General features: G+C 40.7%; 2 protein-coding genes across 10 annotated transcripts in view; one reads left to right on the top strand and one right to left on the bottom strand.

The window, feature by feature from the left end:
• Positions 1–7,252, top strand: part of LOC137997639 (uncharacterized) — a 41,253-nt gene extending 34,001 nt beyond the window's left edge. For all 7 annotated transcript variants that reach the window (XM_068843739.1, XM_068843738.1, XM_068843735.1 and 4 more), the window contains 2 exons: positions 105–176; positions 2,934–7,252. In XM_068843739.1, coding sequence (XP_068699840.1) covers positions 105–176; positions 2,934–5,895 — 3,034 coding nt within the window. In that variant the 3' untranslated portion in view covers positions 5,896–7,252. The remainder of the gene's footprint in view (positions 1–104; positions 177–2,933) is intronic.
• Positions 7,253–10,033: 2,781 nt separating this feature from the next.
• The window catches only part of LOC137997641 (ciliogenesis and planar polarity effector 2-like), a 16,768-nt gene continuing 12,540 nt past the window's right edge, over positions 10,034–14,261 (bottom strand). For all 3 annotated transcript variants that reach the window (XM_068843745.1, XM_068843744.1, XM_068843743.1), the window contains 3 exons: positions 13,766–13,821; positions 11,498–11,645; positions 10,034–10,449 (listed from right to left, as the gene is read on the bottom strand). In XM_068843745.1, coding sequence (XP_068699846.1) covers positions 10,333–10,449; positions 11,498–11,645; positions 13,766–13,821 — 321 coding nt within the window. In that variant the 3' untranslated portion in view covers positions 10,034–10,332. The remainder of the gene's footprint in view (positions 10,450–11,497; positions 11,646–13,765; positions 13,822–14,261) is intronic.

The raw sequence follows: 14,261 nt of genomic DNA, 5'->3' as shown, positions 1-14,261 counted from the left end.
AAGTCGATTCGTACCAACATCAATTCTAGAATTATGGCCGAATCTTTCAAGTGGTCTCTCCAAACCAGTCTTTGCTAATGTAAAGTTAACTTTGTCCTTTTCAGGTCCCTTGCAAACAACTCTATCGCATTTCTTCCGAGGCATTCCTTCAAAGGACTTCACAACTTACGAGAACTGTATGTATCTCAAGCCTCACCGCTACATCTAGCAACCGTATAACACTCTACACACACGCACAAAAAGGCTTCCTTGCCAGGTTGTTTCACTCCGAAAATGAAAACGTTTAACCTAGCGTTCGGAGTTGTTTTAATTGAAGCTGCGCGGTACAATTAACTTATTTGAGACCTTGGTTAACCACATGCAAGGCGTTTGGTCGGTACTCAGAAGGCCCGAAACTTCTCGAACCTATTTTGATTACCAGAAATCTCCAGATTTCCAAATGCAATTTTCCCAATCCATGGTCTTTACTAATTTGACCTTTCCGGATTTCCATGTAATTTTCTCATTCCTGGATCTCTATTAAGGACGGTACCTACTGATTCAAGGTATTTTTAAAATTTGCGCGGTTTATGAATATACAAGAAAAGCAGATCTTAACAAGTGTTACTGAGATCCAAAAAGATAACTGGGAGTAACCACGCATTTTTCAGTCAAAGATAATGAATCAACATTATTTGTAAAAAAGCGATCTATGGCATTCTTTTTAAAATTGTAGCTTAATTATCAAGAGCACTTGGTATGTTCTGCTTTCTTCGCATAACTTTAATAAACTGTGCAAACTGATTCCCCTATTAGTAGTAAGCACTACCCATAGGAAACCCCAGTATCTCGAGATGCGCAGAACGTATGCGCACTAACAATAGTAGGCAACGTCCTGAAGTGTCAAATTTCCACCACTGTGGGTCGCCGACCTTGTATACTTAATGCCAGAGAACTGAGGAACTCTTAATATTTCAACGCCACTCCAGAAAGTATGAACCACCGACTTGTAGTGCATTTCCCCATTTCCCAGATATTTATCCAGAAAAAATAGTTTTGTCCGTCTCGGTTTGATGGATTACTTAAAATGTGCAAGGCACGCTTAGCGTGCAGAGAATACAAAACGTGTGTTTTTGCAGGGGCGAATTTTTTTTTTCTGGGAAATTCGGTGTGCCGAATGGGACATTTCAATTTCGGTTGTACATACCAGACCAAAGTCACCTTTCTTTTGTATGTGTTAAGCACCAGCCAGGGAGATTTACGTGAGTTTATTATGAACAAGAGACAATGGGAACAACTTCAATTTAATCCGATGAAAAGAGACAACTTTCACAAATACATTGCCGTTACATTGGGCTTCCCGCGGATATATTCCAAAATTTCGGCCGCAAGGAAAGCGCTCCCGATTTAATCGATCGTTTTGTGCCTTGAGGACTCTCCACTTATCTTTTCACTCCAACGAAACTAAGGCTCATTTACATGGGAAACGTAGAGTTCAAGTTTATTGTTTAGCCTTAGTACAGAGCGAGGAAGTACAAAGGAAACCATTGGGGCTGCCTCATTTCATCAATTAACATACGAAGTATTAGCAGAAGTATACATGTCAGATGATGGGCAGAACTGCTGAACAGGGAAACACTAAAATGTACAAGAAAATTTACCAAACATGTTTCGACGGTACATCCGTCATCGTCAGTGTTACAAAGTTTTAAATCATCGTTGAATTTAAAGAGCGCGCGATGTTACACATAGTAACATTCAACGATGATTTCAAATTTGTAACACTGACGTTGACGGATGTACCGTTGAAACATGTTTGGTAAATAAAAGAAAGTTGTATTGTTCCTACTAAGTAATTGTATAAAGCACAGATTAGGTTAAAAAAAATAAAAGTAAAACAAATAGGGTAAGGATGAAATATTTATGATAAGAGGAATGCTCTCAGTTCACTAAGGAGGCGATACTTGTTGCATTTTGAATTTGAAAACTAAGAGAGTTAAAGAATCTAGGACCATGGAAATAGGTAGAGAATTTTCTTACATTAGTCCCGAGTCTTTGCTGCTAGAACTACCATAGTGTAAACGTTCACTTTCTTAGTCTTTGCTGTCACCCTTGCATGAATGTCTCTCGATTTAAAAATGACCCCCTCTGGCTTTTGTAAAGAGTGGGTACTTTCCAATGTTTGAAACCATCTTTGAAGCTTCTCCACTTTGACCGGCCAGACTGTTGTAACCAAAATGTCATGTTCAATTTGGCCAAAGTGCTGCTCTTTTTGACTCATGCTCACAACAAGCTCACGTTACACCCTCCTATTGGCTCGAGAATTATGCAACCGCGCTGGCTTGGGTCGTGTTTGCCACCCAACCAATAGACCATTTCCGAGTTCATGTCTGTCTCCTCTTCAAAGCTAGTCTAGGTCCGAAGGTTTTTTTCTTATGATAATTAGTTTTCTTTCATATGTAAAGTAGAACTAATCACCATCACAAAAACTTCGCATTTAAACTCGCTTTGAAGAGGAGGAACTCGGAAATGGCCTATTGAGCCAATAGAATTTTTCAACCGTATGTTTTGTTGAAAGAAAAAAGCCCAATATTTTGCATTTCTCTTTGAAATTCCCCTCTCATTTGTCGTAAAAAAAACTGGTAGTCACTTGACTCCAAGCAAGTTATTTCCAAGATGTCGTAAAAATACATAAATGTTTTGAAAAGAGGAATGCTAAGAAGATTGCTAATGTCAAAGGCGTGACGGATCCATTTCTCTTTCTAGCTTGGCCGTAGGACAAATGTCGGTCATTTTTTCCCCTCAACTTAACGTCATTTATGAGGACTATTAACAATGAGGGCCAAAGTATAATGTGTCAAGGTGTTGAGATAAATCTTTCAGGTAACGAAAATATTTTGTGGTGAGGTGGACATTGCATGACAATGAATTTGTATGCGCCTTTTTCTCTGCAGGAACCTTCAAAATAATGGTCAACTTAAGTTGAGCGAAGATTTCGACAAAAGTCTTCCTTCCCTGAAGACTCTGCGCTTGGATGCTAATACTGCAGATAACTTGCCTGAAGGTCTGCTGAACAGCACACACACTGTTAATGTATCCATTGACAGAAGAAAGGAAAACGTGCATTGCGACTTCTACAAAAGACCGCGAGAAGAATGCACAGAACTATCCTACCCTATTTGCACGGAAATTATGGACATTAAGGAGGACCTCATAAAACATTCTCCCTTTCCTAAGCATTCCTGTGTTCTTGCGAGCTGTGAAAACAAGCAAAGGAAACACAAGGTTGTGTGCCTCGCATCGAAGACAATGGCGAACAGCACTTGTTGGCCAGGAATGATTGGTGAAAACACCGGCGTGAAGCTAGCGTTGTGGACGTTTGGGTTGCTCGCTGTTACTTCAAATCTCCTCGTTTTGGTTACGTTAATTTGCAACAGTCAAGTTCGCCGCTCTGCACTCTGTATTTTCATCATGAATTTGCTCCTAGGGAATATTTTAATTGGCGTTCACATTGTCATAGTAACGGTCTCCGATACAGTCACATACGGGGAGTCTTCTAAGTGCCACCAAGAACGCTGGGAAGCCAAGTTATGCGTACCGCTGTTCATCGTGAAAAACATCGGGCTCATCGTCGTCGTTCTTTCACTTGCGCTTTTGACCATCGAGAGATTCGTTGTTATCATTTTAAAATTGCCCCGTCTCATAGATACATGTCGAGCAATTGGCTATGTGTTTGAAAGCTGGATACTTGCAGCGATTGCCACAGTTGTATTATGGACCAAAGCCGGTAATTGGGGATACCTTTGTTCCACGTTTTCCGGCAGTAAATATTTTGCGGACATCAGCAAAGGCATTAATCTCACTTTAGTGGGCATTTGCTTTACGTTAATATGCTTCCATATATTTATCTTGTGTTGGACGAAACTAAACGATCACGAACTGATCGAAGCTGTCGATTATAGAAACACAATCCGGACATTCCTTCTTGTACTCTCTACGTTTCTAACCTGGGCAGTTCCATACATTCTCTTTTTATTGAGAGTCTCTGGAATTTTTACAGAAGAAATAGCAACTCAGACGATGGCTATTTCATTGTCGCTAAACGCTTGCTTGCATACCTTCTTGTACGCGTTCGACAACGACCATTTGGCAAATCTTTACAACGCCTTGTCTTGTAGACAGGAAGAGGACAAAGAGAAAACTTTGAAATCTGAGAAATGCGAAAAAATCAGAAAGGACATAGAAATGGGTCAGTTAACTACACAGAAATCTCCTGAGTCTTTGTCTCTGGTTTCGGTGAAACCACCTGAGACGACAGACGATTCTTTGAACGTTTTATCAAGCACGGAACTCAATCAATGTCCAGCAGCCACGGAACGGAGAGGTTCTGAGTTAACAAAGGCCGAAGGTGCCGTTATTATCACCAATAAATCTCCAACCAATCCTAGCCACGGAGAAGCCACTGTTCTTTTACACTCCCCTCCATCGTCCCCAACAACGTCCACGAGATGTAACCGAGCGCCCGACGAAGGCGTCAGCGAGTGCGGTACGATATCCTCCGACACAAATGTCACGTGGTTGAGCAGCGAATGCCCGAGCGTTTCCCCGAACTCTCCCAATACGCTTTTGAAACTCAACGACGGAAATTCAACGCTTTCCAGCATGGTGTCTTCTATCGCTCCTAGCAAATCGCCATCTAACGCAAGTACTCTACAGCGCCCTAAACGCAGATTTAACTTCGTAGGTAAAGAAGGAAAACGACGACTCTCAAAAGGAGGCATGGATACCTCATTGGATCACTGTGACGATGAAGTGATAAAAGCTGAAGAAAACAAAGATGAAAATCAAAACACTAAACGCGAGAGACGAATGAGCCCCGTCCGCGATATAATTGTTCGGGTCCTCTCGCCGAAGGTTAAAAAGAGGCCGAAGACTCTAGACTGTGTTCCGACAACACTCGACGACTCAAATGATGTTGTTTTACCTCCTCATAAACGAGCTAAATCACTATTAGAAGGAAAAGAGGCCGAAAACATGCAAGTGAGCCATTGTACTACGAATCCGCTAAGACCGTTATCGCCCGTGCGTCTTCGAGACAAACGATCTCCTCCGGAAAGTACTAAAGACAAACGCAACGGCGTCTTGGTATTTCGGGCAGGATCTGATGGATTAGAAATTCACGAGGATGCAACTTCGCCAACATTATCCAGGTCTGCAATGTGTGCAGAACACACTTCCCCAAAATCTTCGAGTAAAGCAAAGGATTGGGAACGGCTTGCTACATTTTTGGTCATAAAGCCAGTATCTCCGAGGTCTAAAATAAAGATCAGCGACAAGGACAAAAAGAAAGGAAGGCACAGTCTTCCAGACACAGTAATCAAATGCCCTGATCGTGTGAGAATCTTTGAAAATCCAGCGATAAATTTGGAGCGCGAGACAGTTTTCCCCGCACAGCCTTGTAGTCCGACTTCGCCCCTGTCTCCAACCAGACACCTCGCAAAACAGGAGGAAGGAGACAAACTCGCTGAATTGCCACTTGGACTAAAACAAAAGAATCGTGTTAGTACTGCTTCTACCGCATCGCGTGTCTCTAAGACAAGCCTAGAATGGGATAATTCCGACTCTTACAAATATGGAGACGAAGACGTAATGCCTCCGCCGCCACCCCCTTCCCCTCCGCCAATCCCAGACTTACCCCCTACCCCACAACCTAGTCCCGGACCTGAGAGAAAAGCAGAATCCGCTGACCATGTGGAATGCGTCCAAGTTAGACTCGATCCTGCGAATCGATACAGCCTCGAGTGGGATCCGACTGGTGTGCAAATGAGACTTAGCGTTATTTCACAGGATTCCTTGGTGGATGGGAGTAAAAGTCCGAGTTTTCTTCGGCAGAAACCAGAGCCAGAGTATGTGTAGCAGAGACAAGAGTGAGAAAATTAGTCATCTATTCAATCTGCCTTTATTAGCCCAGTTGTTCAAGGTCCGAATAAGCTAGTAGAGAGCTTTAGATTCTAGGACGAGAACGAATACGTGAGAACGACTACGAGAACGAGATTTTCTCACAGAATAACAGTGAGCGCGCAAACCAGCTTCATTTTGGCGGAAAAACGTGATACCGTCGTCATTTTAGTACGAGGTTTTGCAAAAATGTTGTCGTGTTCAAAACAATTCAACAACACGGTAGCACTTTTGGCATTTTTCGATACGCAAGAAGGCTCAGCTACCAGCAATAAGAATAACTGATCAACCTATGTTGCCAACAAAGAGTAAGATTAATCGACCGGGTTAGAAATTTTCTTACTATTTCGCTAAAAACGGGCAGTCAAATCTCGTACTCGTTCTCGTCCTCGTCCTAGAATCTAAAGCTCTCTAGTATCTCGATGATAGGAACTGTGAAGTAGATTAAAGAACTAGTCACTTCTGAGATAAAGAAAAATTCGCATTAGTTTGTATCTGACGTCACGGCGGCCATGTTGGTTGGTAAGAACAATAACCTGTCTCTCCGCTGGGAACTAAACTTTATTATTATGCAAATTATGCCAAAATAAATTGTATTGTATTGCCATCCAACATGGCCGTCGTGTCACGTGGGTGCAACTAAGAATTCATGTACGTCATAAACTTGCTTTTCTTCCCACGGGTCCTTTTGATCAGCAAAAATACAGAATTTAAAAAATCGCGTGATGCGCTAGCAATGCAGATGAAGCTGCTGTAATGTAACGATTCGGTTGAGAGTAAAAAAAAAAGGGTCATTGGCGTTTCATTCGTAAATTATATATGTCAATGTGCTTTATTTAAATATTGGTTAGCTTGATCTGGCTTTCGAACATCTGAGCCCCTGTTAATCAATCGTAGTTTACATCAGTTCAGTTAGTTTTATTCACACTTCATGATAATGTACAGGCTATCAAAATAAGAACTTAAGGATGTAAAATATTATGAGCGTAGAAGACAAGAGAAATGGCGTCAGAGGGAAGAATACGGCGGTCGTGATTCTATCGCCTAAACCCTCGAGGCCACGCTTATTGTCTAAAGCTGAATTTAAGACAGTTAAACATTAACCTTTTCACGATAGTATATACCATGCATAAAAGCCAAAAGAGGGCAATAAAGGGGACGAAAATAAAGCCTCTCCTGAGAACAACTTGCACGATAAGTGATTCGATCCGATCGGCAACTCGAAAGGGTTTCCTGTTCTAAGTCGAGGCTTCCATCTCTGCAATTGAAACTTATGATTTAATCCTGACTTTCACTTTTTAAAATAAACATTTTTCGCCATTAATTAAAATAAATTTTGTCTAAGGATGGACTTTCTTTAAATTTCTGGAGAAAAAAAAAATCATTCTGGTTTTTAACAGCAATTAGTATATGCATCAGAACTTTCTTCACCGAAATGGGTACTACAATAGTACCTCCCCCTCCCTCCAACAAAAAAAAAAATGAAAACTATGGCTACTACTTTTTGGTCCTTATAACCCTTCTAGCTACGAAAAATATTCCTATAAAGATAGCCAAGTCGAAGAGGAAAAAAAAGATATTAATATATTCCTCAAGAGTTACTTTTCAATTAGAAGTAGGCATACATAATTCTCATCAAATTAGTGGCTATTCCTTGATAATTTAGGTAGTGCACGATAATTTATTCAAGCACGAGGCGTTAATGTTCTTCAGAGTTTTTAAGTTCGTGAAGTGAGAAACGCATTTACCATTTTTCTCTAAGAGAAGTCTGTTTGATCCCAATGGGTCGTTTACAATTTTCTTCTTTCAAAAGAACTTCAACAAATTCCACTTTTTGCATCTTTAAGTCACCCCAGAACCTAACTAAGATATGAGAAAACTTCAGTTTGCAGTGCTAACCAGGAAGTCCGCAAAACACGGACTTCAAATCATCCGTGCAGCTGCACAGTTTCAGACGGACAACGGTTTCAAACTATGACTGCGCGTATTTCGGAGTCGTGATTGTCGGTTCTGACCGGAAGAATTTCGTGCCTTCGGGAAAGTTTTCGACAACGAAAACTGGCCGAAAACTGGTTTTCTGTACCGCGCACGCGCATTAGGTGGAGAAGTTGAATCTATTCCCAGTGCACCTGCGTGGAATCGAATAGCAGTCGTACTGCAACCCAAAGGTCTCTCATATCAAATGAAGGAAAAAAATAGAGATCCTAGAGTGAAATGCTAGAATGCTTTTAATTAACTTTATGTATATATATATATACCATGTACTAGTGATTTTGAGGGCATCTAGACTGATTTGTTTGGCAAGCGGTCAAATCACCGTACAGAAAAATTCATCTCCATGCCTTCCTGATCGAATAACGAGATCTTTCTACATTATGAAACACGTAAACTATCTGGACTTTTTAAAACTAAAGACTGGAAATACATATGCTCAAGAATCATCTTTATAAGATGGCTATATTTTCTTTTATTCGTATGTTGTTCCGCGTTGCTTTTTAGTAAACCCATCCTTGATGGTGTTTGTAGCAAGTTGTTCGAAATTGGGGACCTCCATATCCAGGTTTACCGCAGGCTCTGAACTGCACTTTCGAGTTGATTGTTTGGCGTTTGAAGCTGAAAAAGCATATGCTGAAGTAAACAAGGCGACGGATGATCGTATGACTGCTAGCCCTGTGATGTCAGCGGTAAACGCGAATTTGAAGGTCTCCATTATCACAAAACACTTCGCACTGTAGATAGAATGTATTATATTTAAGTTAAGGTCCATGGATTCAATCAGCTACGCAGCGACTGTGATATTCAAGATTTCTCTTTAGTCAATAATCAGTCTATCAGATTTTACTAATACTACCCAGAGAAAAAAAAAATCAATGCCGTCTTTATTTTCGTGTATAAGTAGTTTTATTGTGCAAACTACGTCGAACCTTATGGCAAGTGTGTTAAAACAAGTATTTATTTAAGTCGTAGACTTTCAAACAAATTGTGGAGCAATGTATAAGTCAAAAGTGTCTTTTCAACGATCTATTTATACAGTAAAGTTTGAAATAAAAAGTCTGGTTAATTTCAAGTACAAGCTCGCATCTTGCATCAACTTCACGTTACGCTTCATGGCTTCTTTATCTACACCCAATTTCGCATAAAATAAAGAAATATGACCAGAATAAAAATCCACTTCCTGTCCTTAAAGGGGCTGTGTCACGTGATTTTCGGTTGTCTAGGGAAATCTTTGGCCGGTTAATCATAATTGTAAAACTCGAAAATGGTAATATGGAATTGCTTTACCGATAAAATTATCGTGAAATCACAAACAAGATGATTCTGAGCAAAAACGACTTTTATCCAGGCGGTTTGCCATAAACTTAAAAAACGTCGTGCCAACTTTTTTTCAAGGTTACCCAAATGCAATACGTTTCAATCCTGAAACAGGCACTCGCCTCCCACCAATGTGGCCCGGGTTCGAATTGCCAGACTCGGTGTCATATGTAGGTTAAGTTGGTTGGTTCTCTACTCTGCACCGAGAGGTTTTCTCCGGGTACTCTGCTTTCCCCTCTCCACAAAAACCAATATTTGACTTGATTTGCTTTAATTGTCATTTTCAGTTTACAATTAGTGCTCCACCGCTAGAACGACTAGACACTCAAATAAAGGTCCTTTCCTTTTGCTTTTTTCTCTTTTTCCATTTGTGTCCATCCATGCTTCTCTTTCCTTTTACTGTATTTTTTTATGTTGTCTTATAGTTTTAATATTGCAATGTTCAATTCTACTTTTTGGGCATTTTGGGTGTCATGAAATTACATCATTTTGCGTGACATAGCCCCTCGTCTCCTGTTTGTTTGCTCCTATGTCTTTTACATAGCTGCTATCATTGGTCCACTTCCCTCCCAGCGTAATTAATACAAACTGACTTTCTTCGCTTAAAACTTGATAGGAACTTTCCCGCGTTTGTAAGGTCCGCAAGTGCGCTGCGAGTTCGATGATATCAGGGCTAAATTGCTGCATCCCCAGTTTCCCGTTTTCTTACCTTTAGTACAACCATATTTCATAGAGGAGAATGGTTATGAAACGCGAGAAGTTTCTTTGTTGTAGGTTTTTGTTCTCTTTTTTGGCCTTGACCGTGCACAAAACACAATAGTTGTTTACTCCGTACTGTGGAACTAACCAATAGAAACGTGTTGGTTACGTAATCATGCATAGTGTATGAGCGCAAAACAAAAGATTGTGCACGGTCGAGGACTTTCCAACCTAAATCTTGGCATCTTTGTTTGCCCCTTTGATGTTTGCCGAGCTTCCAAACCATTACCCTCTATTAACTATGGTACAACCAATCCCAAGGCTTCAAGGCTGCTCATTTATTGTTTCTATTAGCTATTTCGGTGGAAATTTGTGTGAAACACGTCATATGTAAATCTTGAACTTCTCTGAGGGAGGAAGCGCTCTGGCTCCTGCTCCGACTGTCACGTGATCACGTTGCCACAGTAACTCTGCCAAAGAGTTGAGAAACGGTGCGACGTCCTAGAGTTGATCACAATAGGTGAAAAATTCTCAATGTTTGTTTCAAACCAACATGTTCTTTTCATAAATCCTCGGGCCGTGTTAACTGATGGAAGTTTAAAAACTAAATCAAATGTGGGTGAATGTTTTGGCGTTAATTTGCAAACCATCATCAACATCTCTCGACGCTTTCAATGAAGAACTCCATTCAAGCTTGCATTTTTTAGAAATGCTTGCAACTACTCAATTGCCTTTCATATCCCTATTTCCCATGTAAATGTGCACAGCATCTTGAGCAGATTCCTAAAAACTTGAAAGCGGCCGGTACCGCGATCGTATAGTTATGGCTTGGAATGATACCAACCTATTACGTAGCAGTTGGTTCTAATTCGCAGGACTTACTGTACGCGCACTGTTTAACATTAGGGACTTTAAGGCCGTTTGAAACGTCGAACTTTACATGTGGCGAATCTAATGCAAATGAGAAAAATCTATTGCTTTCGCTCATTTGCATTAGATTCGGCACATGTAAAGTTCGACGTTTGAAACGGGCCTTAGATCTACCGCGGCGACTGCGACGAGAACATTAACGTATGTTCAAAATGTAACTTTGCACAATCCAAAATCTTTCGCGGTTATTTCATCTCGTTTACTTCGTACAATGTGGGCGAATTATCTTAAAATTGAATTTATACGTGCGGTTTTAGAGAAAAAATATAGAACGAAAGATTCGCATTTGTCAGCACGCTCACGTTCACTTGTCGTCAAAACCTCAAATTTGGTGATTTCACGTTGTTGTTATGCAGAGCACAACAATAAAATGCATGCCGCACGTGCAGCTCGATTCTTTTTCCTCTTTTAACCAATCATATCATTGTTTTGTGGCGTTGCCGTAGGCGTGGCCGTCGTCATTTCTTCAACTTCCTATTAAATTAAGGACACCTTGAGGAGGGTTACCAAATCGTTGCTCAGAATAATGTAGAGGGTTAGCGTTATTTTGAGGTTCAGGGTAAATCCAGCAGTTAATCTTTACTTAAGGAGAAAAGAAATGAGTTATTTGTGAACTTACCGCGATGCTAGCTCGACCGTCCAAGCTGAGTCCGTCAGCCAGTCGCCGTCCTGTGACATTTGCTATCCTCAGCACTGGAACGCGCCATTGCTGTTCAAATTCTCTTATTTCTTGCTCTGTGAAGTCGCTGTTTAGGACCTGATCGAGTTTGTTACAAGTTAAGTCGCAAATACCGATGCGTATGACTGACTACTTCAACAACGCTAAAATACACAAACAAAGGAAAAACGCGAAGTTTCCCGATCGTTTTCCTAAAAACTCCAAAAGCCTTAAGCAAGTGCGGATCTTTTGCCAACCGCCAATCTGTTGGCTTAAGGTAATTCCTTAGTATTGCATTGCGCATCCCTACTGCGCACGATTTTCGCGTCATTAGCGCGCGCACATGAGCACGTGCGCATACAAAACGTAAGAGATTTCGCTCAAACTAAACCTGATAGCGAAATAAATGCTCCTTTTCTCTCAAACGAGCACGGTGACCCCCGATTTTTTTTTCAGGTATTTGCTAAGAACAGTCTAATAAAGAACATATCTGAAGAAGAAAAAAAGTTTGATAGTAGAACATGAATTTTTTTGGAAAACAGTTCCGTACCGGGGTGTATTTTACCCAAGGCGAGGACTTCAAGCTAACCACGGAACTGTCCCAAAAAGTGCAATATTCCCACAACCAGGGAATCAAAGTCGGCGTAAATGAGGCATTACTGCTTATGTAAATAAAGGAAGCTTTATTTTCAAAATAAAATTTTGTGTCTTTTGAAGTAAGGCTTCATTCTGTATGAAGATGATTCGAATTTTTAACGCGAAAACAGTAAAACTACCCCACTTTAAGAGCCTGCTGACGCGTAAACAAGCACGGTGACCCCACTTTTTTATTGCATTTTTTAAATGTTCATATCATGAATGTTAATTATGCCAAGTTTCCAAAAAAGTTTGATAGTAGAACAATTTCAAGGGAATTACCTTAAGGCCCGTTTAAACGATTTCAACATTTGACCAACATTGGTTTAACAAAAGTTGAACGGATGTTGGGCAAATGTTGGATGCAAAAACAAAGTTGTGCGGAGGCCGTTTCAGACGGTTCCAACATTGCGCCAACAAAGGAACCAACACTTTCGCAAAATATGATTGCGAGGAACTAAGAACTAGAAGCCAGACTCTCTCGTCCAGATAAGCTACGCCATATTGACTTTTTGCGGCCTGATGTGAGCATGCGTGTGTTCTACAATTGTTGAACAAGAATGTTCAAACGGCTTCAAGACCATTCAACATTTTTGAGAACAAAGGAAAAGTTGAATCGATTTTAAATGAAAGTTTAAACCGATTTGAACTTGATTCAACATTTTTTACGCTAGACGACCTGGTCAAACGCACGGAACATTTGCTTCAACAAAGTGTTGAATGTATGTTGAACTAAACCGTTTAAACGGGAGGTCGCGGGATCAAAAGTGCTACCTTTGTAATAACATCTGCAAAGGGTTTGACTCTAAAGTCTTCTTGGATAAGAACGACAAACAGTATGCCCCGTTTCACAACCCTTCAATGTCCATAACCCTGCGGGACGTAAAAGAACTTACACGCTATACGCAAAGAGCAGGGCATGGAATTCCCGGTGTTGTAGTCTGTTCTCTAGGGTAGAGGACATTAAGTTAGGAAACTGTAAAACGTCAATTCCGCCTTCCTTTCTAAATAAAGTTGTCGTTTCGCTAGTTTACAAGACGAAACTTTGATTTTCTTGTTTTTAAGATATGAAATCGCTTTCATCTTCACAGAAAAAGTTTTTTTACGTATGCCCTCTGTCTTCCTGACCCTTAATCGCCGCGTTAGATAAGATTTCCAACAGCTGTAATCCACAAATCAAAGAAAACACGAAGACACCATCGAAAGAGTCGCTGCAACCCTTCTGTCTTCGTTTTAATTCCGTTTCCTCTGATTTGCGGAGTACAGCCCTAATCTATCATTTTTAAAGTTGATAATTGTCAATCCAAAGGAAACTTAATGCTTCCAAAAGATTGGCGTCAGTGCTAACAATTATCAAACAAAACCGAGAAAATGCTCCTTCGTTCTTGCTGAGACTGACGCCTCAGTTCTTCGGCACATTTCTTAGAGGTCCTGAAAGAAACAGCTACGATTTAATGATAGGGATCCAAGGAGGGGATTCACAGCTAGCCCTGCAAAAGGTCACAGTTTGGGAGGGGAGGGTAGTTAAAAACTAAGTGGCCCATTTCCGCTCGAAGCAAGGCAATTTCTCTAACTCCAAATTTCAAAGGATATCGAGTAGCAACCGCTATTCGCAAAATTTTCTCGTCTTCATCTAGAATTCGGTTTATCTGAAATAAAACAACCAAAAAGACATGCAATAAATTTCCGGGTAAGGACAGTGATACAAATTTTCTGCCACAAATATTTCATCAATCTCCTCATTATGCGACTGGAAAAGTTGTTAAGATGGAGGGAAGACAGTGATACCGACTTTCATTTTCGTGGTTTTTACTTAAGCAGTGAATTGCGGACAACGAAAGAAACGAAAAAACTTTGCATAAGGATACCGACAATTTCTCGGAGAATTTGTTTAGAGATGCCAAACAGACGCCCTCCGTTTCTTAGTCTAAGGACAACATCTATAGGTGGTTTGCAACCAATCCGCTTGAGACACATAACAATGCCGCAATGTACAATTGCTGATGGACGAACAAAAGGAGCTAACAAGAGATCATTTGTTTTCGGCCACCAACATGGCGGCGATGACGTCACGTGGGAATGACCTATA

Source organism: Montipora foliosa, chromosome 3 (genome assembly GCF_036669935.1).
Source record: "Montipora foliosa isolate CH-2021 chromosome 3, ASM3666993v2, whole genome shotgun sequence".
NCBI lineage: Eukaryota > Metazoa > Cnidaria > Anthozoa > Scleractinia > Acroporidae > Montipora > Montipora foliosa.
This window is presented reverse-complemented; position numbering and strand designations above follow the sequence as displayed.